The sequence below is a fragment of the Aulostomus chinensis genome, chromosome 7 (assembly GCF_037954235.1).
Source record: "Aulostomus chinensis isolate RoL2024-O1b breed Wild chromosome 7, RoL_Achi_v1.0, whole genome shotgun sequence".
Taxonomy (NCBI): Eukaryota; Metazoa; Chordata; class Actinopteri; order Syngnathiformes; family Aulostomidae; genus Aulostomus; species Aulostomus chinensis.
The window spans coordinates 3,423,269-3,449,103 of NC_141326.1; the positions used below are offsets into that span (position 1 = coordinate 3,423,269).

Sequence of the window (25,835 nt, forward strand, 5' to 3'; positions counted from 1 at the left end):
CGTCTTGGACCTCTCTAGCCTTTTGGGGATTAACACTGGACTGATTTCGCTAGACCAGGAAAAGGCTTTTGACCGTGTTGAACACCGCTTTCTATGGAAAACCATGGAGAAGTTTGGGTTCCGCATGAGTTTTATTGCCAAGGTCCAGGCATTGTACGCAGGCATTGAGTCTATACTGAAGCTGAACGGCAGTCTGTGTGCTCCCTTCAGGGTGTGTAGAGGCGTCCGGCAGGGCTGCGCCCTGTCTGGCATGCTTTATGCACCCTCCCTGGAACCTCTCCTCTGTAGGATACGCTCAAGCATTGCTGGTTTGGTTTTACCTGGTTTTAAAAAGAACATTGTTTCATCCACTTATGCTGACAACATTATAGTGATGATAAAAAATCAAAAAGATGTCGACATTTTACATTAATTATTTGACTCTCTCTCTCAAAAGCGAAGCCCTCGCTGTCCGTCAGTGGAGCGGTGGTCTCCCAGTGCTGCTCCAGAACCTGCTCTGGAAGAAGTCAGGATTCAAATATCTGGGAGTATTCCTGGGAGACACAAAGGAAATTCAAAAGAACTGGGAAGACATCCTGGCAAAGATTGAAGGGAAAATAAAGAAATGGAGATGGTTGCGCCCCCAGATGTCCTATAGAGGTCGTGTCCTGGTGGCCAACAACATCGTAGCTTCAACGCTGTGGCACCGACTGGTCATTCAAAGATTATTAGTGGATTTCTTCTGGGACAATAAACACTGGGTCCAAAAGGGGGTTTATCTTTGCCGAGAGAGGAGGGGGGACAGGGCCTCATCCACCTAGCCAGCAGAACTGCCACCTTCAGAGTGCAGTTTGTTCTAAGGTTTCTAACAGGTCCGGCAGATCTGATGTGGAGAGAACTGGCCAGCTGCATGTTCAGACGGGTGAGTAACCTGGGACTGGATGCTGCTCTGTTTTTAAATGATTTTAAATTTGTAAATGTTAATGGGATACCTCCTTTTTATAAAAGCCTTCTGATGTCATGGGCCCTTTTTAAGAGCAGTCAGGTAAGAGCTCTAATTCTCTGTTTTGGCTTTTAAATCAACCCCTTATCCATGGTGCCAGACTAGACATCTCCCGAGAGGCCATGCCGGGCTTGACCACAGCGCTGATCCGCACCAGGACTCTCCAGTTCAAACAGGTGGTGGATGCAACGTGAGGTGCAGACTGAGGCTGGACTTTGGTTTTTAAAAAATGTCCGGTGACCTGCACACTTTTATGGAAACCTGGTGCCATAATGGTATTTTATGTGCTATTAAAGACAACAACATTTGACACTGTACTGAATTAAAAAAAAACTAAATTATTGACAAAATGCAGGAAAATTGTGTTTTAAATGTGTTGTTTTTCAGAGTGCTTTTAAGTTTGGAAACTGTACATTTCTCAAAATAAAGTGGAGTTAAAAAGTAAAAAAAAATCTTCTTCTAATTTGTGTGTCCAGGAGGTGAGAGGGTCAAAAATCATCAGCTGGTGGTGCGCAGCACCGTTTGTTTTATTTTTTACATTTCTTGCATCTTTGAATTTTATTTTGTCATTTTTTATTTCATAAAATGTCATGACGTGAAATTTTGTAACACCCCTAATATATACATATATGCTACTGTATATGTTTCTACATAAGAGCCTTGTCCATTAATATTTACACACTTTATAATGTTCATTTTTAATTGAATTTGTTTGAGAGGTGATGATGTCACGATCCCTGTCCTGTGTTTCCTGTTGTGTTGTGAAGTCAGTGTCCTGCTTCCTGTGCTCCTCCCTGTGATTGCCTCATGTGTCTCACCTGGGTGATGACACCACCTGTGCTTAGTTCCCTTGTGGATTTTACCTCTGTGTTTCCCTTTGTCCGCGTCAGGTCATTGTCATGAGTCTTAGTTTGTCATCAGTTTCGTGTCAGTTGTCAAGAGTGTTCGTTGTCTTTAGTTCACGTTGTTTGTGTCTTGTCACACGTCTTGTTGTCTCCACTCGCGAGCCTCCAGTGTCCCACTTCCAGTCATGAGCTTCCAGGGTTCTGTCTCAAGCCTCCAGCCCCCGTCTCAAGGGTTAGGGTTAGCCTCCAGTCCCCCGCCTCGAGCCTCCCTCAGCCCTCAGCGCCCGTGACGTCAGGGAGCTGACAGGGACCTCTCCCGACCATGTTGAGCCTCCCTCAGCTGGCTCTGCAGAGCCAGAACATCTATCACCACTGTTGTGGTAAGTTCCACTTGCAACAACAACAACAACAAAATAATTTGGAACACTGAACTCATCAACAGTTTACCACTGGTGTTTGTGTCACAGCATTTAAAACATTCAACCACACTTTTAAAACACATTAGCATCAGAAATATGAAGTTCATTCTTCTCTGAGGGCTGTCCTCACTCCAGCCAATTCACAGTAATTCATCAACACTGTGTGTGTGTGTGTGTGGTGGCACTCTGCTCCAGTGACATATGAGGTAGAGTGAGAGCCATCGCTCCATGCTAGACTACGAGCCTACATGGTCATCACGCAGTCACTGCTGGCCTGACGGCAACAAGAGTCTGACAAAGTGATACCTTTATGTATTAAGACCTGCAGTTTAATGCAATTTATTGTCTTTTCTGATTTCTATTGTAGTTTGGATGAAGGTATGAAAGAGTTTTGTTATTTTAATGACTAAAAACAGAGAAAGGCAGCTTCTGAACAGTTCTGAATAAACTGTACCTGTGTGGAGGCACAGCAGACGTCACAAGTTTGTTCAACGTCGATCTTACAGAAGCCTGTTTGCACCATCTAGTGGCAGGTACTGGTAACACAGGGCTGCTGCTGATCTCGGCCTGAATAAAAGTGTGTGTGCGTGCGTGCGTGTGTGTGTTGGCTTTCTCTCATTTCTGCAGCAGGACTTTTCTGTACCAGTCATTTCATTTATTAACACAAAGACAGAGGGCTGCAACCCAGTGGAGTCCCAGCTCAGGTGGGCCTTTTTAAGCCGGTGTTGTTTGGTGATGGGGTCGGTGTGAGATCACCAGGGCTGACATCATGCAGAGGAGCTGACGGTGTTTATCCACAGTGCTTTTGTGTTTCCTCAAGACCACACAAGAAGGTGACAGCAGTGACGGACGACAGCTTTAAATGAGTTACAAATAAAGATTTAAATGTGTACTTTTTTAAAAAACAAAACACTCAACTCAATCTGCTTTGTCCCCTGTTCACCTTTTAAAATCACATCTTTATGATCTGTAACCTTGTGCTGCTTCAATCTCGTCTCTCTCTTTGGGAATTCTAGTTAGAATGAGAAAAGCCCAAATTAAGAATTTTATTTGATAGTCATCAATCATTAAATTATTTGTCATCACAAGTATTTCTCATCTCGAGGTCCAGGGCTCACAACCAGAGGCTGCTGGGTGACCTGAGCTCTCTCTCTACAGCCACTAGAGGGGGCAGCAGCGTCAACATCAAGGCTCAACAGTTTCCACATCAGAAGTTCCAAACATTTTAGCAGGACCAGCTCGCTTGCAGATTACTGTCATGTAGCAATGTTAGCATGCTTTAAAAATACAGGAGCATACTTTTACCAATAAGTTTGTGAATTGCTATCATTCCTTCAAATGTTTATCCTGAAATATATGCTGCTAGCACATTAGCATGCTAAATGTTAACAGCAACAGGTAGCCACCTGGAGAAAGACATACATTTTAGTGTATTATGATCCTCTCGTCCTGAGTGTGACTTGAGAGCTCACTGCAAGACTTTTGTGACGGCTCCTCATTGAGTTTTTTTGCTGACCTTTTCCAGATTTTTCAAATGTTCATGAAGTCTTCTTATGTCTTCCGATGGAGGCAGAATTTGGGGGATGTTCCATTTCTTTTGATCCAATGTTTTTAATGCATTGGAAGACACATGCATTGTCCAATCCAGTTCAATTAGTTTCCCAAATTGCTCTGCTCTTTTCTTCAACTCCTCATCGTCTTCACGGTCCTTGCAAAATGTATGTCTCTTTAACAAGGGAATGTCGCAGTTTCAGTGCAGTTGAAGGAACAGAGAATCTGTTTGTGGTGTGGTCGAATCCATTCATCTTCTTCACAGCCTCAAGAACTGTGTTGAATTTTCCAGGGCTGATCAGGTCCGTCAAAGATAAAATGTCCTTGTCAATGGTTCTTACCACCAGGAGAAGTCTTGCAACTTCTCTCATTTTGTTCCTGATGTCTGCCCGATGTCGTCGAACTCCTCCATTTTTCAAAAACATTCTCTCTACCAGGCCCGGCCCTCGCCATTTTGACGCCCTAGGCAAGATTTTAGGTGGCGCCCCCTTGCATCACAGTAAATTCAACTTCTAGTGTACATATACTCACAAGGAACTAAATAGTTTTGTTAGACATTTTTTTTATTTAAATAAAGAAATTTCACATTCAAAATACTCAATATAAAAAGTAAGTATGAAATAAATACAAAAATAAAATTAACTGAATATATGAAATATAACACAAATAACTTGCATAAAGTATTAGATTTAGGACTCCCAAAAAACAGTCTTACCAAGTGACCTAAATTAACTTAACTACAATATAAATAAGAAAGTGTACAAAAGTGCATAAAGAAACCAGAGTGCACAACAAAATTACTAGGATTTATTAAAACTATATATAAAAAGGTGATCTTACAAAGATCTCTATTGGTGTTTTCTGTGACTACCTTAGCTTAAACTATTCAAGCTCCTCAGTCACAACCTGCTACAGCTTTACTCTCCTGGTCTTTCTTGCAGCAAAGTCATCGACAACATCATCATAAGGCAACTGATTTGAGACCACATGGTTAATACTAATAATTGCAAGTCCACTGAGACGTTCTTGCATCATAGAAGATCTCAGATAAGTTTTGATCAGTTTTAGCTTCGAGAAGCCTCTTTCAGCAGCAGCCACTGTAATAGGAAGAGTTGCAGAAATTCTTAAAGCAACCCACATGTTGGGGTACATTTCTACCAGCTTCTTCTCATGCAGAAAGGTCAAAAATTCCATAGTTGTCATATTGTTTGATGGCAATGGTGGGAAATTTTGCATTTCCTTTGCAAGTTCTGTGCCATCAATGTCTGGCTGGCTGTCATGGGTCAGTGCAGTACTTAGGGTTTGACATTTCTGGAGCAGGTCCTCTTCTCCTAAGTTGGGGAAATTGAGGAGCACACTAAAGATGTTATTCACCACTCCAAGATTCTGAAATCTCTCATCGAGTGAAGAGATGGCGGTATCCACGACCACATTAAAAAATGTGGTTTCCATTTTTTTAGAGCGTCTTGTATGGGCTCATCTGAAGACTCATAGCCAAATTGCCTTTTTGTGGTTCTCAAACGTTTTTGTTTGAGTTCAGCCTCCACATTCATTTCCTCACACATCTCCTTTGCAGTTGTCTGTGCATCAGAAAATCCAGTGTTTCTGTATCTGGTGAGAGAATCTCTGGTTTTCTTCAGCAAGTCGACAGCCACGTCAAGCTGGATGGAGGGTGACTGCATCAGTTTGCTGACATACTGGATCTTGCTGAGAATGTCATACCATATAGCTGTAAAAATGCAAAAGCCATAAGATCCAATCTCTTCAGCCAAAGACTGGGCTTCAACTCTCACCACAGGGTCGGCAGTTGTTCCCCTCACCTCCAGAAGAGCCTCCCTGACTTGCCCAGCTTGATACCTTACTGCTTCTATGCTTTTTATTCTGCTTTCCCATCTGGTCTCAGCCCATGATTTCAAAGGGATTTTTACATGTTTTAGGAGGACATCCCACCTTTGAGTGGAGGCTGAGAAGAGCTTGAATAACTTTGTTAAATGCCCCAAATAGCCAAAGGCATCTGGTGAGCTTTTTGCAGCATCAGCTACTACCAGATTTAAAGTGTGGGCACCACATGGGACAAAAAAAGCTCTTGAGTTCAGCTGAAGCAACTTTGCCTGAACACCTTTATTTTTCTCCTTCATGTTGGCACCATTGTCATAGGACTGGCCTCTGCAGTCCTCAAATGGGATGTTAAGTTCCTCTAGCCTTTTTAGGATTAGAGACGACAAATGCTCTCCTGTTGACTGCTCTGCAACAAGAAAGCCCAAAAAATGTTCCTTAACTTGAGGAATGTCTTCCTGAGACACTATCCTGACTATGACAGAGAGCTGTTCCTTACGACTCAGATCAGGGGTGCAATCTAAAATGATGGAGAAATATTTGGATATTTTGATCTCTCTCACAATGTGTTCTACTATTTTAGAACTGATGGAGTCTATTAGTTCATTTTGGATCGTTTTGCCAAGATAATGTACATGACTGCCAGCTCCACTTTCCACACTACTGACATGTTGCTTCATCACTGGATCAAATTTGGCCATAAGCTCCACCTCTTTCAGAAAATTTCCATTGTCTGGTTTATGTAATGTGTCTGTGGACCCCCTAAAAGCCATGTTTCTTTCAGCTAAAGACTGAATTATTGCCACCAATCGATGTAGAACATCACGCCACCTTTTTCTCTCTGCCTCAGCAAGCGCCATCTCTTGTTTGTCTATTGTTAGCCCTTTCGCAAAACGGACCTCCAAGTCCTTCCATCTTGACATGTGAGCAGCATGGTCCTGGCTATCCTCATGGACCTTGAGCAAGTGACTTGCATTTTTCCAGTCCTTTAGTCCTTCCTTTGTCAGTTTGTACTCTCGTTTAGAAAAAAGTTTGCAGCAAAAGCAGTGCAAGCTATCATCTATTTTAGAGTATACAAGCCAGCTTCTTTTGACTTTCTCTCCATTGACTAAGAGTCTGTTAAAATATTCATGTTGACACCTTCGTCCGTCCTTTTGTTTAGGAAATGCGTAGCTGTTTCCTATTTGAAATGGACCACTGTGAACCAACTCTATTCGTACCTTATCGGTAAGAGGACATGGCCAGAAAGCTGGGTCTATTGGAGCAGCAGAAGGTCCACTTGATGCTGCTGCATCACTGAATGGTTGTGTTGCAGAGGTGGAGGAGAAAGGAGGAGCACTTGATGCTGCTGCATCACTGAATTGTTGTGTTGCAGAGGTGGAGGAGAAAGGAGGAGCACTTGATGCTGCTGCATCACTGAATTGTTGTGTTGCAGAGGTGGAGGAGAAAGGAGGAGCACTTGATGCTGCTGCATCACTGAATGGTTGTGTTGCAGAGGTGGAGCAGAAAGGAGGAGCACTTGATGCTGCTGCATCACTGAATGGTTGTGTTGCAGAGGTGGAGGAGAAAGGAGGAGCACTTGATGCTGCTGCATCACTGAATTGTTGTGTTGCAGAGGTGGAGGAGAAAGGAGGAGCATTTGATGCTGCTGCATCACTGAATGGTTGTGTTGCAGAGGTGGAGCAGAAAGGAGGAGCACTTGATGCTGCTGCATCACTGAATTGTTGTGTTGCAGAGGTGGAGCAGAAAGGAGGATTTAAGAGGGTGGGACTGAGGAATCTCAGCAGCGCATCTGAAAAGAGAAGAGGAGTAGGTAACAGCAGTCTAATCACACATTTCAAGAAATAAAATAAAATGAAATAATATAAATGAAAATCCTAAGAAATGCATGCATGTAGACTATACTATACTGTGTAATATACAGTGCACTTTTTCGAGGTGCAAATGATATAAGTAATTTATATATTACTAATGATATCAGTTTTATTGTCATTTCAGTAAAATGCTAATTAGCAGAAGAAAAGGTATCAGTAAACTGCAGTATAATATATGTTTTCCTCTTAACATTGATGATGCACGTTGATATAAAGTTAACCACTATAAACACACTTAAGAATATATGAACTAACAGCTAGGCTTACAGTTATAATATATAAAAGAGATGGAAATTAACAGCAATTTGATGAACTATTACAAGCTGGGAAAACGTGAGCCAACGATACGTCAGAATGTAAGCAAATTTAACATTATAACGCCTGCTGAATAAATCTCATATTTACACATTTACCTGAGGAAGGTAAGGTTGATTTTGTTACATTACTATTTTTCATAACAGCTTCGACCCTTTCATAACATAAGCTGATGTCAAAATGAACAGTTAGCTGGCTATTTATTGATAAGCTACTACCAAGATAGCAAAGAGTCATTGAAAGCATTCCCGCTCAACTATAAATCGATGAAATTTCAATCATATTTATTTCCCAGTCAACCATATCGATTTATAGTTGACCGAGATTTCAATGTAGTCTTGCTATCTGGGTATCCTATGCTGATGGTTAATGACGTTATTATCCATCATTCCGCGACAGAAAAATAATATCATGACATCATCTTAACTGGAACATTTACATTTACATTACCTCTGTCTTTATCGCGTTTTTCCTCCTCTTCTTTCCTTTTTTTTCTCCCCTGGGCACCAGACAGTTTGGGACGTTTTGACATGTTTTTTTACGTATCAAAAAACGACCGTTCCCCATGGAGCAGGTTGGTAAGGTGTGATTAGTCGGAGGAGGAGGGGGGACTGGGGGCGCGCGCGTGGGGTGTGGGGGTGTGGGGGGGGGGTGCGACTTAGGGAAAAGGGAAAATCATTTCTATTAGGTTATTGTTCTAGGCTTTGCTATACAGTATATATACTGTATATCCCCCTTCTGGCGCCCCCTGATGGACGGCGCCCTTAGCATTTGCCTATACTGCCTATGCCGCGGGCCGGCTCTGCCTATGGGCTTTTCCTTAATTAAGTCTAACTTCTTGCTTGTGTTGTACGTCGCTTTGGACAAAAGCGTCTGCTAAATGAAATTGTAGAATTGTAGAGAGTTGCAGTGGTCCAGCCTAGAAGTGATAAATGCATGCACCAGTTTCTCAGCATCACTCTGGGAAAGGATGTTCCTAATCTTAGCGATACTTCGCAGATGGAAGAAGGCGGTCCTTGTCACATGCTTTATGTGGGAGCTGAAGGAAAGGTCCTGGTCAAAAATGACTCCAAGGTTTCTTGCGGTTGTACTCGGGGTCAGGGTGATGCCATCTAGAGTAGTGATCCGATTCAAGAGTGTGTCCCTGAGGTGTTTAGGTCCAAACACGATGACCTCAGTTTTATCTGAATTGAGCATTAAGAAGTTAGAGGACATCCAGGATTTAATGTCTTTAAGGCAGTCTAGCAGATGAGTAAGCTGGCTTGTGTCGTCTGGCTCCATCGACCAGTAAAGTTGTGTGTCGTCCACATAACAGTGGAAGTTGATTGAGTGCTTCAGTATTATGTCACCTAATGGGAGCATGTAAAGAGTGAAGAGAATCGGTCCTAAAACTGAACCCTGTGGTCCACCATATGATTAAATGTTTGTTTAATTAAATAAAGGGTTTATGAAATGTTTGTGGACCAGAGAACATTGAATAAATTATGATCTGAACTATTTTTGCTTTGAATTTATTGTGTTGATCTTTTTAAGTGGATTTTTAAGGACATTCATATCCTGATGTCATATCTTTGACATTTGGAGCGACCACTCATCATGTGGTGAGACCAATAATAGCAACACCTGTAATTAATTCAAAATAAAACACTTAATTTCTGTTGCAGAAACAATCATCTCTGATGCACTATGTTTAGGCGAATGGTACTCTTAAAAGATACTTTAGTCATGATAAATTTTATGTGTGGTCACCGTTCTGAGCACCCAATCAGTTCATCAGTTTTATGTGATTTACAAAAAAAAGTAAATCTGTGAGCGACATTTAAGAGGGGATTTTGTGACACTATAGAACAGAACGTGAAGTCGTTACTGACAGAAACTCAAAGAAATACAAATACTTTGTTTCTTCACATTTTAAATTACAGAAAACAAGTAAAATAAAATTGAAGTGTATCAAGGAAATAAATTCATTTTAATTTAAATCACGGTCGCACCACATGACTTTTTTAAGGCCAAGGTCAATTCACTGAAATGAAAAAAAAACTCTAAAATCACTTAATTTCAAGAATTCATCTGAATTAATGGGTAAAAGACATTCTTAATGTTTGAATAAATACATCAGAAATGTTTTTTTTTTTCTATTTTAAAATTGGCCTGTTGAAAATCCTTTCATATCAGTGACCCAGCAGCTGACACGTTTGTCCCGTGGGCCAACAACCAAACACAGATCGGGGTAGAAGGAAGTAATCCATGCCTGGAGAGAGCTGCCAATATGAGGCTGTGACTGATGCTGAAAAATCACGAGACTGATGTCCATCTTAAAATCATGAACACAGGTTTAGGTGACAGTCACCAGCGATTCCTCAAAAATGGCACTTTGTAGGCTGCTTTGTTACTTCTGGACCCAAAAACTTCAAGCAGGTACAGTAGCAGCTGATGCTGGTGGTTTCCAGAGGCAGCACTCCTACAGCTGAGCAAGTGTCTGCTGCATTTGATGACGGAGCAACGGTGGCCAATTTACAGAGCTCATCAGCCTGGCAGGACAGTGGAAGAGGATGAAGATGTCTGTATTTGAGGAACACACAACCCAGACAATAGAGGATGGCCCAGAGGTGCAGAAGATGAGGTGGAGACGATTTACAAAAAGTTTTTGACCCTGAAACTCATCAAAAACAGGCTCAGGAGCTCTCAACAGCACCTCAAGGCTTTTATGCTCATGGCTGCTAAACCAGATATTTTAAAGATGCTGGATAGCAACAAAATCATAGATGGTGTTGAAGAGAAGAGTGAGCTGCTGCAGAACCTGCTAATTGAGTGAGGTAATAAAATAAGTTCATTGACATGGCCTTTTATTTCTGTGTGACTTACCTTCTCTGGGTGAATCCCCACTCACTTCTGCTGATTCACAATCTCTACAAACACCCAAGAGTTTTTTTTAAGTTGCTTAGCTACATTTCATATGTTAACATACAATTTACTTCAAAGTTTTTCTTTAGCACAGTTTTCTAACAGAAATCCCATGCGAGAGGTCGGATTTTAACCTGAACCATGACATTTTCCTAAACTGAACCTTTTTTCTGTCACAGTCAAAAGAGTTTCTGCCCCCAAAAAATCCTTCAGGGTCACTTTTCCTTTGAGTGCTTTTCTCAAACAGTTTGTAGAAACAGCACCGCAATGGATTACCTGCAAAGGCTGATATCGATAGTCAACAAATTTAAATTAAATTGATCGTACGCGCGGCTGTGAGTGTGAATGGTTGTCTGTCTCTCTGTGTTGGCCCTGTGATGGACTGGCGACCTGCCCAGGGTGAACCCCGCCTCTCGCCTGTAGCCGCTGGGATAGGCTCCACCCCCCTGCGACCCTTAAAAGGAATAAGCGAACGAAAATGGATGGTTGGATATTCAGAATTTTTTTTCCTGAAGAATTCTCACCCGGGCTGCAAGGTGGTGCAGTGGTCAGCACTGTGGCCTCACAGCAAGAAGGTTCCGGGTTCGAGTCCTGGCTCGGGCGCAGGATCTTTCTGTGTGAGTCTCCATGTTCTCCCTGTTCCTGTGTGGGTTCTCTCTGGTACTCCGGCTTCCTCCCACAGTCCAAAGACATCAATTGGGGACAAGGCTGATTGATTCTCTAAATTGACCGTAGGTGTGAATGTGAGTGTGAATGGTTGTTCGTCTCTCTATGTCGGCCCTGCGATGGACTGGCGACCTGTCCAGGGTGAACCCCGCCTCTCGCCCGTTGACGCTGGGATAGGCTCCAGCCCCCCCCCAACCCTTAATGTGTAGGAATAAGCGGAAGATGACGATGGATGGATGGAATTCTCACCCATCACACTGCTGAAATAACTCCAAAATACAAGTGCGCGATATAAAAATGTCACCATTTTAAGTTCAGAAAGGTAGAATTCGAAACATGTTAGCATAATGCTGCCATGCTAACAAGTTGCTAGCATACTTCAGCACGTTAGCTTGCAAATGGCTGTCATACATAAAAGTTTGCATGCCAACATACACTGCTAACATTTAGCATAAAAAATGTTCATTTAGAGATAGATTTATGACACTTCTCTTCATGTCATATTAAAACAAGAATGACAGATAAACAAATGGTTTCACCTCAGAAAAGGCACTTTATTAGTCAACATTGATACAATGGAGAATCTACACTGATAGCAATCATTGCCTTCAGGCTACTGAGGCTGTGAAGGGCCATAAAATCTATATTGTCTTGATGATATTTTGAACATCAAATCCATTACATTTTATTGGCAAGCACATTTTAGACATCAAGCACAGCTCAGTCAGAATCAGAATCAGTTTTATTGGCCAAGTATGTTCACAACATACAAGGAATTTGACTCCGGCGGTTGGTGTCACTCATGGAATGAGCAGAAGAAACACGCAAATCTAACATAAATAATAGATAATATATACACCTATGCAAAGAAGATAATATGTACATGATTAGTGCAAAAACACAGTTGGCACAAGGTACACAATGTAGTGCAGACTTGAGTGAGTGTCCAGTTAAACATGAGTGTGCGACCACTCAACAGTGCAGCAGGTTAGCAGATCAGCTGTTTAAGAGAGATATGGCCGTGGGAAAGAAACTGTTTTTCAGTCTTGTTGTTTTTGTGCGCAGGGCTCTGTAGCGCCTGCCAGAGGGGAGGAGTGAAAACAGTTTGTGTCCAGGGTGAGAAGGGTCTCCAATGATGTTCCCTGCCCTCTTCCTGACTCTGGAGGAGTACAGTTCCTGAATGGAGGGCAGGGGGGCTCCAGTGATTTTTTCGGCAGTCTTAACTGTGCGCTGCAGTCTGTTCTTGTCACATGTTAAACACAAAAAGTCTCAGTGGGTCGTCAGAGAACTCTGATCTGATATTTAGCTTCTCTACACGTCCACTCACCCGTCCTTCCTCCCTCCATCGCTGGACAAGCTGCAGCCTTCTTTGTTGTCTTCCTCTTCTTCTTCTTCTGATGTTTCTCGGGCTGTTTATCAGTTCTTTTCTTGCTTTTCTTGCAATTTCCATCGGTCTTCTTTTTATGGGTGACGCCCTGGCTGGGGGGCTGGGCCGGGCTCGTACCACCGGCTCTGTAAAATCATTTTTAGGATGTAGAAAGTGAGTCATATAAATTAAAACCTCTAATTATGATCATGTCAAGAAGGGGAGCCTACCTGTGTGAAGGCCCATCGGTCTTCATCCTTTTTGATGTTGGGCTTTGATTCCCATCGTCACCTCCATGGTCAGCCTCATCTCTTTTGCGCTTCCTTGTAGCAAGAAGACGCGGCCTCTGAGGATGTGGTTTTGGGCTGGAATTCCCATGTCCACCATCATCACTTGCATCTCTCTTCCGCTTCTGTCCGGCGGAAGGATGAGGAGGCCTCTGCTGGGTTGTCTGGGCAATCCAGGATAAAAAAGAGACTGATATCTCCAGGTGTGTGGTTTCAGAGCGGCGCAAGGTATGAGGTGTTCCGGTTCGAGAACAGGCAGCCCTTCTTTCTTACAGGATAAAGTCAGAACAGCTGATAGGGATCCATGGCAGATAGCTGTTACAGATCGCTGAGGTTCTGGAATATTAAAAACAGTAATCAATATCAGTAATGAACATATCTTAAGCACAACCACTGTAAATAACACTTATACTGAAGAAAAGTAACGTGAATAACATAACCAGACGTGAAATAAGTAACAACTTGAGGGGGTAATGGTAAAGTTAATGTCCGTTCCGTACTTTTCGATAATGTGCCTCAACAATCAACCAGTAACTATAAACAGTGAATAATCACACTCTGTACTAAGTGAACACAAAACCACTCACCTTTGGTCATTTACACACAGCAAAGAAATTACAGTTTGAACGTCTTTCGAAGCAGATATAATTGTTATATATAAACATGCACGCACAAGAGAATCCAAGACGCAGAATAACGGTAAACAAGGTGAGTTCAGGGACACTACGGAAAAAACTGTAACATTAAATTTACTCTGTAAATGGAAATAAAACACAATGAATGAACCAAACAACATTCTACTTCAACTATGAGGGCTTTCTAACACAGGGTAATGTTGCCATTTGAGTGCAGGTCTTGGCACTGCAAGAGAAGAAGACATTCCATCAGATGTGCACGTGCAAAATATAAAGAGTATTTTCAGATAAAGAAGAGAGCACAAACTTACAATGAAATCAGTGAAATTAATGAACTCTTTTGAGTTCAGAGAAAGAACAAAAATGCGGTGTGGTTCAGTTGGATGTGAGCAGTAGTGAAGAGGTACAAACCTTGAGTTCCTACAGACCGTCTTCATCTTGATGGAAGTAGTTGGCAGTCTTCCATCCAGACTCCAACATGAATTGAGGAATTGGACCCTGGGTATCAGTGATGAACCTGAGCTGAAGGTAGAGCACAAAGTCAACTCATGATAGCAGTCCAAACAGATGTGAAAGGACCATGAGACGTTTATTAAATGTCGTTTAGACTGAAAAATGCTTGGTGGGGCCTGAAGGCTGCTGAAATTGGCACCAGCCCCCCAGGAATCCTTAACAGCACCTCACAACAGGACTGTTGGTGCCAGAGGCACATACAGCCAATCAACTCTGAGCTATGGAACCATGCTAGGGTGGAGCTTCAGGGGTCTTGTCAGATTTGTGTGATCGTTCAGTACACCAACACAATGAGTCTTCACATTTATATTTTCCCAAGTAGAGTAGACATCCAGGCGGTAAAGAGGGGCTGGCGCCACATTCAACCTGATCAGGAGACCACAGTCAGAAACAGAGAGGCAGGGACAACTAAAGATCTCTCATAAATAAGTTATTGCAGCTTTATTAATCTTTGTGAATCAACAACATCGGTTGTTTGTACATCTCTCTCTGGTGAGAGCCGGTGAGGCAGTGGTAATGAAAGTGCTAGCAGGCTAGGCTAACCCCACCTGCCCAGTCATGTGGGTCATCTTGGCACAATCGGAATTTTAACTGAGTCAGAATTCAGACATCTTCTCACATCACACAACCCTGCCTGCCAACATGGGGTCATTTTCAAAAGTTATAAAAGACCTCACTTGATCACCTCAGACATTTCAACCTTGGTGCAACCTTTGTCAGAGGAAGACAACATCAAAACACAAATAATCACCGTTTCTATACAGAGAACGGTATTTTGTTGTGAACAGGTGAGCTAAAAGGGTTTGAATACAAAGCGGTCGTTTGTTCCTGAAGATGTCAATTATATCAGACACAGTATTGAAGTTTTAAATTTGCTCCATTGAAGCAGGGTGAGACCGAATATTAACTTTGTCATCAACCTTATCACGTCTAGTTTCAGCTGTCGATCTTTCACACGTAGAAAGAGACGTCTCGCTCGTGTTCTCAATGTCGTATCTTTATTTCAGTCTCAGAAAACCAACTATGGCTTACAGAGACGAACTGGTCCATGGAAGCATTCTGCAGTCTGGAACCTCCACCTACGAGGTCCTGTGCTTTCTGGGACAGGGCGCCTTTGGCAAAGTCATCAAGTGTAGGAGGACTGACAAGAACGGCCAACAGAGAATAGTGGCCCTCAAAACCATGAACAGAGACGATGCCAGACGTGAGGTAGGACAATCAACGCTGCATCATCAGTGAAAATACTTGGCACAGTGGTCCAATAAAGTTTATGACCCAACAACTCAACTTAATATCATCTTTTTCATACATCTGCAGATAAACATGCTGCAGAAGATAAAGAGGCTGGACCACAGCTCTCTCTTCATCCACTGGGAGCAGGCCTTCTCCTTAAACGGAGACGCTTGTCTGGAGTTTGAGCTTTTACAGCAGACTCTGCACAGCGTCATGGAGGCAAGACGCTTCAAACCTCTGAGTCTGACATCTATCAGGCCCATCATCCATCAGGTATGTTCTACAACATTCCTTCCACAATTCAAAAGGGGTCATGATGGAATACTCTTGTCCTTGTGATCCATTCATGTTTTCTCCTTTAACACTCTTTCAGCTGGCAAGTGGATTATGCCATTTAAAGGAGGCCCAAATTCTGCATAGTGACCTCAAGCTTGATAATGTCATGCTTGTGGACCATCAGAAACAGCCCTTCCGCATCAAAATCATTGATTTTGGCCTTGCCCTTGAAGCCTGTGAGGCAGAGCAGGGCACTACTCTTCAGTGCCTTGCAAACCGGTAAGGAACTGCAGCAATAATTGATCTCTTTGTGACTGTATTGTTGGCCAACTATGTGAATCTACTTCATTGAAGGTAATGGAAGTACTTCTCACGGTTCATGTGATTTTTTTCTGTTGATTCTCTCTCAGTGCTCCAGAAATCATTTTAGGGCTGCCATACACGGAAGCTATTGACGTGTGGTCTGTGGGCAACATGGCCGTTTACATGTTCCTTGGAGAGTTTCTCTACCCTGGGTCCAACGAGTACAACCTGGTAAGTTCCCCTTAAAGTCCACTGTGTGTGTACAGGTATATATATTTATACTGGTGTAGTTGGAAGTTGTTTGGAGTACAAATACAGGAGTTCACAATATCAAAATGAGTGCTTCTAAGTCCTCTGTGTTGACTGCAAGCATGAGTTGACTTTGTGCTCTACCTTCAGCTCAGGTTCATCACTGATACCCAGGGTCCAATTCCTCAATTCATGTTGGAGTCTGGATGGAAGACTGCCAACTACTTCCATCAAGATGAAGACGGTCTGTGGGAACTCAAGGTTTGTACCTCTTCACTACTGCTCACATCCAACTGAACCACACCACATTTTTGTTCTTTCTCTGAACTCAAAAGAGTTCATTAAAATGTGGTTCTCTTTCTTCAGACACCAGAGCTCTTTTGTTTGGAGACAGGAGCCATGTTCCTGGACACCAGGATGATTGAGCTCAGCTGCTTAGATGACCTTCTCCGTGTAAGTGTCAACTGTCAAAATGTGCAAATGAACATATTTTTGGAGTGTAGCTCAAGCACTCCAGTCAGAGTTGAAGATACCCCTGACCTTGATCCTTGTGTGTTCCAGTACGGTGCTTATTTGCAGGATCCTGCTGATCAAGCAGCCCAGAGGTCTGATCTACAAATGTTTGTCGATCTGATCAAGAAGATGCTTCAGCTGGATCCCTCAAAACGGATCACACCCCATGAGGTGCTGGAGCACGCGTTTATGTCCATGGAGCACTTACAGGCTCATAGCACCACCAGCACCTAGTAAGTCAACACTCTGATTTCATTCTAAGTTTGTGCTCTCTTCTTCATCAGGAAACACTCTTTATGTTTTGTACTTGCACATCTGATGGAATGTGTTCTTGTCTTGCAGTGCCAAGACCTGCATCCAAATTGCAACATTACCCTGGATTGCCCAGACAACCCAGCAGAGGCCTCCTCTTCCTTCCACCAGACAGAAGCGGAAGAGAGACGAAAGTGATGATGGTAAGGATGGGAATTCCAGCCCAGCACCAAAGCCCAAGAGGCCGCGTGTTCTTGCAACAAGGAAGCGCAAAAGAGATGAGGCTGACCATGGAGGTGACGATGGGAATCAAAGCCCAGCACTGAAAAGGATGAAGACCGATGGGCCTTCACACAGGTAGGCTCCCCTTCTTGACATGATCATAATTAGAGGTTTTAATTTATATGACTCATTTTCAACATCCTAAAAATGATTTTACAGAGCCGGTGATACAAGCCTGGCCCAGCCCCCCAACCAGGGCGTCACCCGTAAAAAGAAGAATGATGGAAATTGCAAGAAAAGCAAGAAAAGAACTGATAAACAGCCTGAGAAACAGAAGAAGAAGAAGACAACAAAGAAGGCTGCAGCTTGTCCAGCAATGGAGGGAGGAAGGACGGGTGAGTGGACGTGTAGAGAAGCTAAATATCAGATCAGAGTTCTCTGACGACCCACTGAGACTTTTTGTGTTTAACATGTGACTGTGATTGATGTTGACTTTCAGAGCCTCACCAGGAACCCAAGCAGGAGAACACCAGGACCGAAAACCTCCCATCATCCCCCTCTTCCCTCCCTGCCCTCATCCATATTGCCCCCCCAAAACCTGCTCCCAATCCCACCCATGTGTACTACCTGCCCCCCAGGATACCCCCCATCCAACCCCCCACTCATCCCGTCATGCCCCCTCTTGTTTATTACCCCTCCTTCATGCCCCCCAGTCAACATCCCACTTGTCTCATCATGCCCCCCCATGTTTACTACCCCTCTATCATTCCCCCCATTCAACGTCCAACTCATCCCATCATGCCCCCCCATGTTTACTACCCCTCTATCGTTCCCCCCATTCAACGTCCCACTTATCCCATCATGCCTCCTCCTTTTTACTACCCGTCTATCAATCCCACCATCCCTCCCCTCTCTCATGTTGTCATGCCCCCTCCTGTCAACAACCCCTCTGTAAATCCCACATTCAGACCCCCCTCTCCTGCTATTATGCCCCCTCTTGTTCGTGAACCCTCCAGCAATCCTAGATAACAATTCATGTAATTCATGTTTGGCCCAAATTTGGCCCACATCAGAGCCAGAAGTTCCAAACAAGGCCCAAATGTGACTGCTATCTAGGATCCCACCAGTCAACCCCCGTCTTGTGTATCAAGAAAAATGTGAAAATCGACACTGAAGTTGAAGACCACCACCTCACACTCCAGCAGCCCTTCATCGTCTTCACTACTATGAGTCCTCAGCCTGGAGCCACCAACATCCTTCAAAATCAGGACGAACGAAGATTAATATCAAGTACATTGAGCTGCGCTTGATGTCTAAAATGTGCTTGCCAATAAAATGTAATGGATGGATTTGATGTTCAAAATATCAAGACAATATAGATTTTATGGCCCTTCACAGCCTCACTAGCCTGAAGGCAATGAATGCTATCAATGTAGATTCTCCATTGTATCAATGTTGACTAATAAAGTGCCTTTTCAGAGGTGAAACTATTTGTTTATCAGTCATTTTTGTTGTAATATGACATGAAGAGAAGTGTTATAAATCTATCATATATAGTAAGCTTCTGCTGTTTGTATGTTTGCATGCTAAAATGCTAGCAGCGTGCTACTCCAATAAAATTCCTACATAATAGCAATAGGAAAATAGGCTGCAGTTGTTTGCATGTGCATACTTAGCATGTGAATATCCTCCTGGCATGCTAGCATACAAGCACCATTACAACATTCTAAAATTTATAACTGAATACAGTTGGCAGGCTGTTAGTAGGCTAAATGCTAGCAGTTTTCGTAAGCATGCAATTTTTTATGTGTGATAGCCATTTGCAAGCTAACCTGCAAATGTGTTCTAGCAACTTGCTAACATGGCAGCAGCATGCTAACATACAAAGAATTCTACCTTTCTTACCTTTAAATGGTCACATTTTTATCTTGTGTTTTGGAGTTATTTCAGCAGTATGATGACATGGGTGATAATTCTTCAGGAAAAAAAAACAAAACAACCTGAATATCCAATCCAATGAATATCCAACGTTTGCAGCATGAAGGCGAGCCTTGTTCATTACAGAAAGATGTAATTTATCAAAAGGATCTGTATTGTGAATCAGCAGACTGCACAGTGAGTGGGGATGCACCCAGAGCTTCACGTTTTAGGATGAGCATGGATAATGACGTCTGGACAGAGTTGTCGTTTTTACAGGACAGGAAATTTCACACCATCATCCAGATGACATAGTGACTACGATCAGAAAATGCAATGAGGCCTGTTGCCACATCACCATATGATAGATATGATAGATAATGATGACCCGTCCCATTAATATTCACAGCCCTCTCAGACACACAGCAAGGAGCTGATATTTGTTGACCACAAACACAAAGTTATCTTCCATAACAATTAAAGTCTGAACACAATTAACCGCAACAATCATTACAACAGCAAAAAATGAGCAAATGCTTTCGAAGCAAGTTGTTCTGGGATTTTTGAGGCTTTCACAAATGTGTCTAATATTAAGTACCAAATACAAAATTCCTTACTGTCATTCGTTTTCTTTGCTTCAAGAATCTCTTCAGGGTGTTTGGAAAAACAGTAAAAAATATAAATGGTAAAAAATGTTAATATAAAAACTGCTTTTCATTTACAATGAGAGTTCTTTTTTTTTTTGGTAAAAGCTGTTTTTCTTTTTGTACAGTTTTCCAGTCTAAGAGGGAGAGCTTATTTCGGATTGTTCAGTGTCTCTCAGTTACAGTGGGACTTTCAGACCATTCATTAAAACTTTTAAGTCAATCTTTTAAGAACGAATAACCTATTTTGGGTCAAGACCACACGGTGTGTGTGTGTGTGTGTGTGTGTGTGTGCGTGTGTTGGTCAGCTGGGGGGGGGGGGGGCGTATCACAAACCTGCTGTTGATGCTTCTTGAAACAGCCTTGATCGTACTTTGACTCTGCGATTGAGAAGATCTAGTTTTGATCGAACAGTCGCCGCTGCCAGCAGATGTGAGCAACAACTGATGTTGTTTGAAAACAACTGATAAACAGCCTGAGAAAAATCAGAAGAAGAAGAAGAAGAAGAAGACAACAAAGAAGGCTGCAGCTTGTCCAGCGATGGAGGGAGGAAGGACGGGTGAGTGGACGTGTAGAGAAGCTAAATATCAGATCAGAGTTCTCTGACGACCCACTGAGACTTTTTGTGTTTAACATGTGACTGTGATTGATGTTGACTTTCAGAGCCTCACCAGGAACCCAAGCAGGAGAACACCAGGACCGAAAACCTCCCATCATCCCCCTCTTCCCTCCCTACCCTCATCCATATTGCCCCCCCAAAACCTGCTCCCAATCCCACCCATGTGTACTACCTGCCCCCCAGGATACCCCCCATCCAACCCCCCACTCATCCCGTCATGCCCCCTCTTGTTTATTACCCCTCCTTCATGCCCCCCAGTCAACATCCCACTTGTCTCATCATGCCCCCCCATGTTTACTACCCCTCTATCGTTCCCCCCATTCAACGTCCCACTTATCCCATCATGCCTCCTCCTTTTTACTACCCCTCTATCAATCCCACCATCCCTACCCTCTCTCATGCCTTCATGCCTCCTCCTGTCAACAACCCCTCCAGCAATCCCACCCCCCTGTCCGGCCGTCATACCCCCTCCTGTTAACTCCCCCTCTAGCCATCCCTCCATCAGACCCCCCTCCGGCCGTCATGCCCCCTCCTGTTTCCAAACACTCCAGCAGTCCCACCAGTCAACCCCCGTCTGAAGTTGAAGACCACCGCCTCTCACTCCAGCATCCCTTCATCACGATTCGATAACCTTTTGGATACGGAACTCTTCAGTGGACCACGACTCCCAAGGACGTACCCCTATAAGAGACACAGATCAGGACACGGATGACATTTAACTCCTTCATTGAAAAAAGGGTTTGAGCAGCTACAGTTTAGCATCATTATGTCAATGCCTGAGAACAACCAAGGACCCAAAAAGTTCCCAAACATGAACTTGGCTGCTCCCTGAAGGTCCTGACTCAATGTCAACTACCCAACTAAATGATGCCTGATCAAAATGATAAAATAACATATGAACTGAAATTAAATGAAGACATTCATATGAACTTAACACTCAAGAAGGGAATTCACAACGATCATCTTCACCACTATGAGTCTTCAGCCTGGAGGTTTTTCAAACAGGAGCAGCCACCAACATCCTTCAAAATAAGGAAGAAGAAAGATTGATATCAAGAACATTGAGCTGCACTGAATGTCTAAAATGTGCTTGAAAATAAAATGTAAAGGATTTGATGTCGCTGTCTGATGTGTGTTCAGAATATCACCAAGACAATATTGGGTTTTATGGCCCTTCACAGCCTCACTAGCCTCAAGGCAATGAATGCTATCGATGTAGATTCTCCATTGTATCAATGTTGAGGAATAAAGTGCCTTTTCAGAGGTGAAACCATTTGTTTATCAGTCATTTTTGTTGTAATATGACATGAAGAGAAGTGTTATAAATCTATCTCTAAATGAAGCTGACGCCCTCACCTTCATGATCAAATAAATGTCCCTGCTAAAAGCAGGAAATCTTTGCCCAATGCTACCATGCTAACATTGCTACATACTACACCGCTACACATCAAGCAACATTTTGCTGCTCGTACGTTAGCATGCCAAATTGCTAGCAACATGCTACTATTTTAATGTTGATACATAATGTATGTTGATACATACGGGGTCTTTCTGGGTGAGTCTCCAAGTTCTCCCTGTTCCTGCTGGGTTCTCTCTGGTACTCCAGCTTCCTCCACAGTCCAAAGACATCAAGAGGGGACCAGGTTAATCCAGACTCTAAATTGACCGTAGGCGTGGCTGGGAGAGCCAATGCTTGTCTGTCTATATGTGTTGGCCCTGTCATGGACTGGTGAACCCTCTCGCCCAAAAGCCGCTGGGATAGGCTCCACCCCCCTTGTGACCCTAACAGGAATAAGTGGAAGACAATGGATGGATGGATGGAATAACAAATGGAAAGGCAGCTGTTGTTGTTAGCATGTGAGTATTTCGCATACGAGAGGATCATCATACACTAAAATGTATGTCTTTCTCCAGGTGGCTACCTGTTGCTGTTAACATTTAGTATGCTAATGTGCTAGCAGCATATATTTCAGGATAAACATTTGAAGGAATGATAGCAATTCACAAACTTATTGGTAAAAGTATGCTCCTGTATTTTTAAAGCATGCTAACATTGCTACATGACAGCAATCTGCAAGCGAGCTGGTCCTGCTAAAATGTTTGGAACTTCTGATGTGGAAGCTGTTGAGCCTTGATGTTGATGCTGCTGCCCCCTCTAGTGGCTGTAGAGAGAGAGCTCAGGTCACCCAGCAGCCTCTGGTTGTGAGCCCTGGACCTCGAGATGAGAAATACTTGTGATGACAAATAATTTAATGATTGATGACTATCAAATAAAATTCTTAATTTGGGCTTTTCACATTCTAACTAGAATTCCCAAAGGGAGAGACGAGATTGAAGCAGCACAAGGTTACAGATCATGAAGATGTGATTTTAAAAGGTGAACAGGGGACAAAGCAGATTGAGTTGAGTGTTTTGTTTGATAAAAAAGTACACATTTAAATCTTTATTTGTAACTCATTTAAAGCTGTCGTCCGTCACTGCTGTCACCTTCTTGTGTGGTCTTGAGGAAATACAAAAGCACTGTGGATAAACACCGTCAGCTCCTCTGCATGATGTCAGCCCTGGTGATCTCACACCGACCCCATCACCAAACAACACCGGCTTAAAAAGGCCCACCTGAGCTGGGACTCCACTGGGTTGCAGCCCTCTGTCTTTGTGTTAATAAATGAAATGACTGGTACAGAAAAGTCCTGCTGCAGAAATGAGAGAGAGCCACCACACACACACAGTGTTGATGAATTACTGTGAATAGGCTGGAGTGAGGACAGCCCTCAGAGAAGAATGAACTTCATATTTCTGATGCTAATGTGTTTTAAAAGTGTGGTTGAATGTTTCAAATGCTGTGACACAAACACCAGTGGTAAACTGTTGATGAGTTCAGTGTTCCAAATTATTTTGTTGTTGTTGTTGTTGCAAGTGGAACTTACCACAACAGTGGTGATAGATGTTCTGGCTCTGCAGAGCCAGCTGAGGGAGGCTCAACATGGTCGGGAGAGGTCCCTGTCAGCTCCCTGACGTCACGGGCGCTGAGGGCTGAGGGAGGCTCGAGGCGGGGGACTGGAGGCTAACCCTAACCCTTGAGACGGGGGCTGGAGGCTTGAGACAGAACCCTGGAAGCTCATGACTGGAAGTGGGACACTGGAGGCTCGCGAGTGGAGACAACAAGACGCGTGACAAGACACAAACAACGTGAACTAAAGACAACGAACACTCTTGACAACTGACACGAAACTGATGACAAACTAAGACTCATGACAATGACCTGACGCGGACAAAGGGAAACACAGAGGTAAAATCCACAAGGGAACTAAGCACAGGTGGTGTCATCACCCAGGTGAGACACATGAGGCAATCACAGGGAGGAGCACAGGAAGCAGGACACTGACTTCACAACACAACAGGAAACACAGGACAGGGATCGTGACATCATCACCTCTCTCAAACAAATTCAATAAAAAATGAACATTATAAAGTGTGTAAATATTAATGGACAAGGCCCTTATGTAGAAACATATACAGTAGCATATATGTATATATTAGGGGTGTTACAAAATTTCACGTCATGACATTTTATGAAATAAAAAATGACAAAATAAAATTCAAAGATGCAAGAAATGTAAAAAATAAAACAAACGGTGCTGCGCACCACCAACTGATGATTTTTGACCCTCTCACCTCCTGGACACACAAATTAGAAGAAGATTTTTTTTAATTTTTTAACTCCACTTTATTTTGAGAAATGTACAGTTTCCAAACTTAAAAGCACTCTTAAAAACAACACATTTAAAACACAATTTTCCTGCATTTTGTCAATAATTTAGTTTTTTTTTAATTCAGTACAGTGTCAAATGTTGTTGTCTTTAATAGCACATAAAATACCATTATGGCACCAGGTTTCCATAAAAGTGTGCAGGTCACCGGACATTTTTTAAAAACCAAAGTCCAGCCTCAGTCTGCACCTCACGTTGCATCCACCACCTGTTTGAACTGGAGAGTCCTGGTGCGGATCAGCGCTGTGGTCAAGCCCGGCATGGCCTCTCGGGAGATGTCTAGTCTGGCACCATGGATAAGGGGTTGATTTAAAAGCCAAAACAGAGAATTAGAGCTCTTACCTGACTGCTCTTAAAAAGGGCCCATGACATCAGAAGGCTTTTATAAAAAGGAGGTATCCCATTAACATTTACAAATTTAAAATCATTTAAAAACAGAGCAGCATCCAGTCCCAGGTTACTCACCCGTCTGAACATGCAGCTGGCCAGTTCTCTCCACATCAGATCTGCCGGACCTGTTAGAAACCTTAGAACAAACTGTACTCTGAAGGTGGCAGTTCTGCTGGCTAGGTGGATGAGGCCCTGTCCCCCCTCCTCTCTCGGCAAAGATAAACCCCCTTTTGGACCCAGTGTTTATTGTCCCAGAAGAAATCCACTAATAATCTTTGAATGACCAGTCGGTGCCACAGCGTTGAAGCTACGATGTTGTTGGCCACCAGGACACGACCTCTATAGGACATCTGGGGGCGCAACCATCTCCATTTCTTTATTTTCCCTTCAATCTTTGCCAGGATGTCTTCCCAGTTCTTTTGAATTTCCTTTGTGTCTCCCAGGAATACTCCCAGATATTTGAATCCTGACTTCTTCCAGAGCAGGTTCTGGAGCAGCACTGGGAGACCACCGCTCCACTGACGGACAGCGAGGGCTTCGCTTTTGAGAGAGAGAGTCAAATAATTAATGTAAAATGTCGACATCTTTTTGATTTTTTATCATCACTATAATGTTGTCAGCATAAGTGGATGAAACAATGTTCTTTTTAAAACCAGGTAAAACCAAACCAGCAATGCTTGAGCGTATCCTACAGAGGAGAGGTTCCAGGGAGGGTGCATAAAGCATGCCAGACAGGGCGCAGCCCTGCCGGACGCCTCTACACACCCTGAAGGGAGCACACAGACTGCCGTTCAGCTTCAGTATAGACTCAATGCCTGCGTACAATGCCTGGACCTTGGCAATAAAACTCATGCGGAACCCAAACTTCTCCATGGTTTTCCATAGAAAGCGGTGTTCAACACGGTCAAAAGCCTTTTCCTGGTCTAGCGAAATCAGTCCAGTGTTAATCCCCAAAAGGCTAGAGAGGTCCAAGACGTCTTGAATTAAGTGGACATTGTCCGCCATAGACCTGCCGGGTACACAGTAGGTCTGGTCACGGTGGATGACCTCCTCCATGGCTTCCCTTAGCCTGGTAGCTAGAGCTTTCGGTAGTATCTTGTAGTCGGTACAGAGCAGTGACACGGGGCGCCAGTTCCTGATCTCCTGTGGGTTGCCTTTCTTTGGCAGGAGGGCCATGACGGCCCTGCGGCAGGAAACCGGCAGTGTGCCTGCAGCCAAGCTCTCATTAAAAACCTCTAAAATGTCAACAGCTAA

At 43.3% G+C, this 25,835-nt stretch overlaps 1 protein-coding gene and 3 long non-coding RNA genes across 6 annotated transcripts; 2 read left to right on the forward strand and 2 right to left on the reverse strand.

The window, feature by feature from the left end:
• The first annotated feature begins 1,778 nt into the window (after positions 1-1,778).
• On the forward strand, positions 1,779-4,360 carry LOC147258209 (uncharacterized). The gene is made up of 3 exons (XR_015116730.1): positions 1,779-2,207; positions 2,874-2,950; positions 3,352-4,360. It is a non-coding gene; the product is annotated as an uncharacterized LOC147258209 (long non-coding RNA).
• A 7,711-nt stretch (positions 4,361-12,071) lies between these two features.
• On the reverse strand, positions 12,072-15,189 carry LOC147258210 (uncharacterized). The gene is made up of 3 exons (XR_015116922.1): positions 14,092-15,189; positions 12,989-13,381; positions 12,072-12,904 (listed from the first exon to the last, which is right to left on the reverse strand). It is a non-coding gene; the product is annotated as an uncharacterized LOC147258210 (long non-coding RNA).
• Positions 14,821-21,561, forward strand: LOC147258211 (homeodomain-interacting protein kinase 2-like). 2 transcript variants are annotated; one of them, XM_086208168.1, is made up of 12 exons: positions 14,821-14,981; positions 15,201-15,402; positions 15,511-15,699; positions 15,800-15,981; positions 16,113-16,236; positions 16,405-16,515; positions 16,621-16,707; positions 16,816-17,000; positions 17,110-17,376; positions 17,461-17,573; positions 20,293-20,361; positions 20,466-21,561. In XM_086208168.1, the coding sequence occupies exons 2-12, from the start codon at positions 15,217-15,219 to the stop codon at positions 20,897-20,899; spliced, it is 1,947 nt and encodes a 648-aa protein (XP_086064294.1). In that variant the 5' UTR covers positions 14,821-14,981; positions 15,201-15,216; the 3' UTR covers positions 20,900-21,561. The 2 variants fall into 2 exon arrangements, with proteins under 2 accessions (XP_086064294.1, XP_086064293.1); XM_086208167.1 differs by lacking the exons at positions 20,293-20,361; positions 20,466-21,561 and adding an exon at positions 17,741-18,620 and having other exon boundaries at positions 14,837-14,981; positions 17,461-17,636.
• A 939-nt stretch (positions 21,562-22,500) lies between these two features.
• On the reverse strand, positions 22,501-23,888 carry LOC147258212 (uncharacterized). Of its 2 annotated transcripts, none has more exons than XR_015116731.1 (3): positions 23,349-23,888; positions 22,909-23,114; positions 22,501-22,636 (listed from the first exon to the last, which is right to left on the reverse strand). It is a non-coding gene; the product is annotated as an uncharacterized LOC147258212 (long non-coding RNA). The 2 variants fall into 2 exon arrangements; XR_015116732.1 differs by having other exon boundaries at positions 22,506-22,630.
• Between the last annotated feature and the right edge of the window lie 1,947 nt (positions 23,889-25,835).

Excerpts from the sequence above, each read along its gene's own strand:
- LOC147258211 (XM_086208167.1), top strand. The coding sequence starts at position 15,217 with ATGGCTTACAGAGACGAACTGGTCCATGGAAGCATTCTGCAGTCTGGA. Across the intron at positions 15,982-16,112 it reads CTTCAGTGCCTTGCAAACCG|TGCTCCAGAAATCATTTTAG; the intron begins GTAAGGAACTGC and ends ATTCTCTCTCAG. Across the intron at positions 17,001-17,109 it reads CATAGCACCACCAGCACCTA|TGCCAAGACCTGCATCCAAA; the intron begins GTAAGTCAACAC and ends CTTGTCTTGCAG.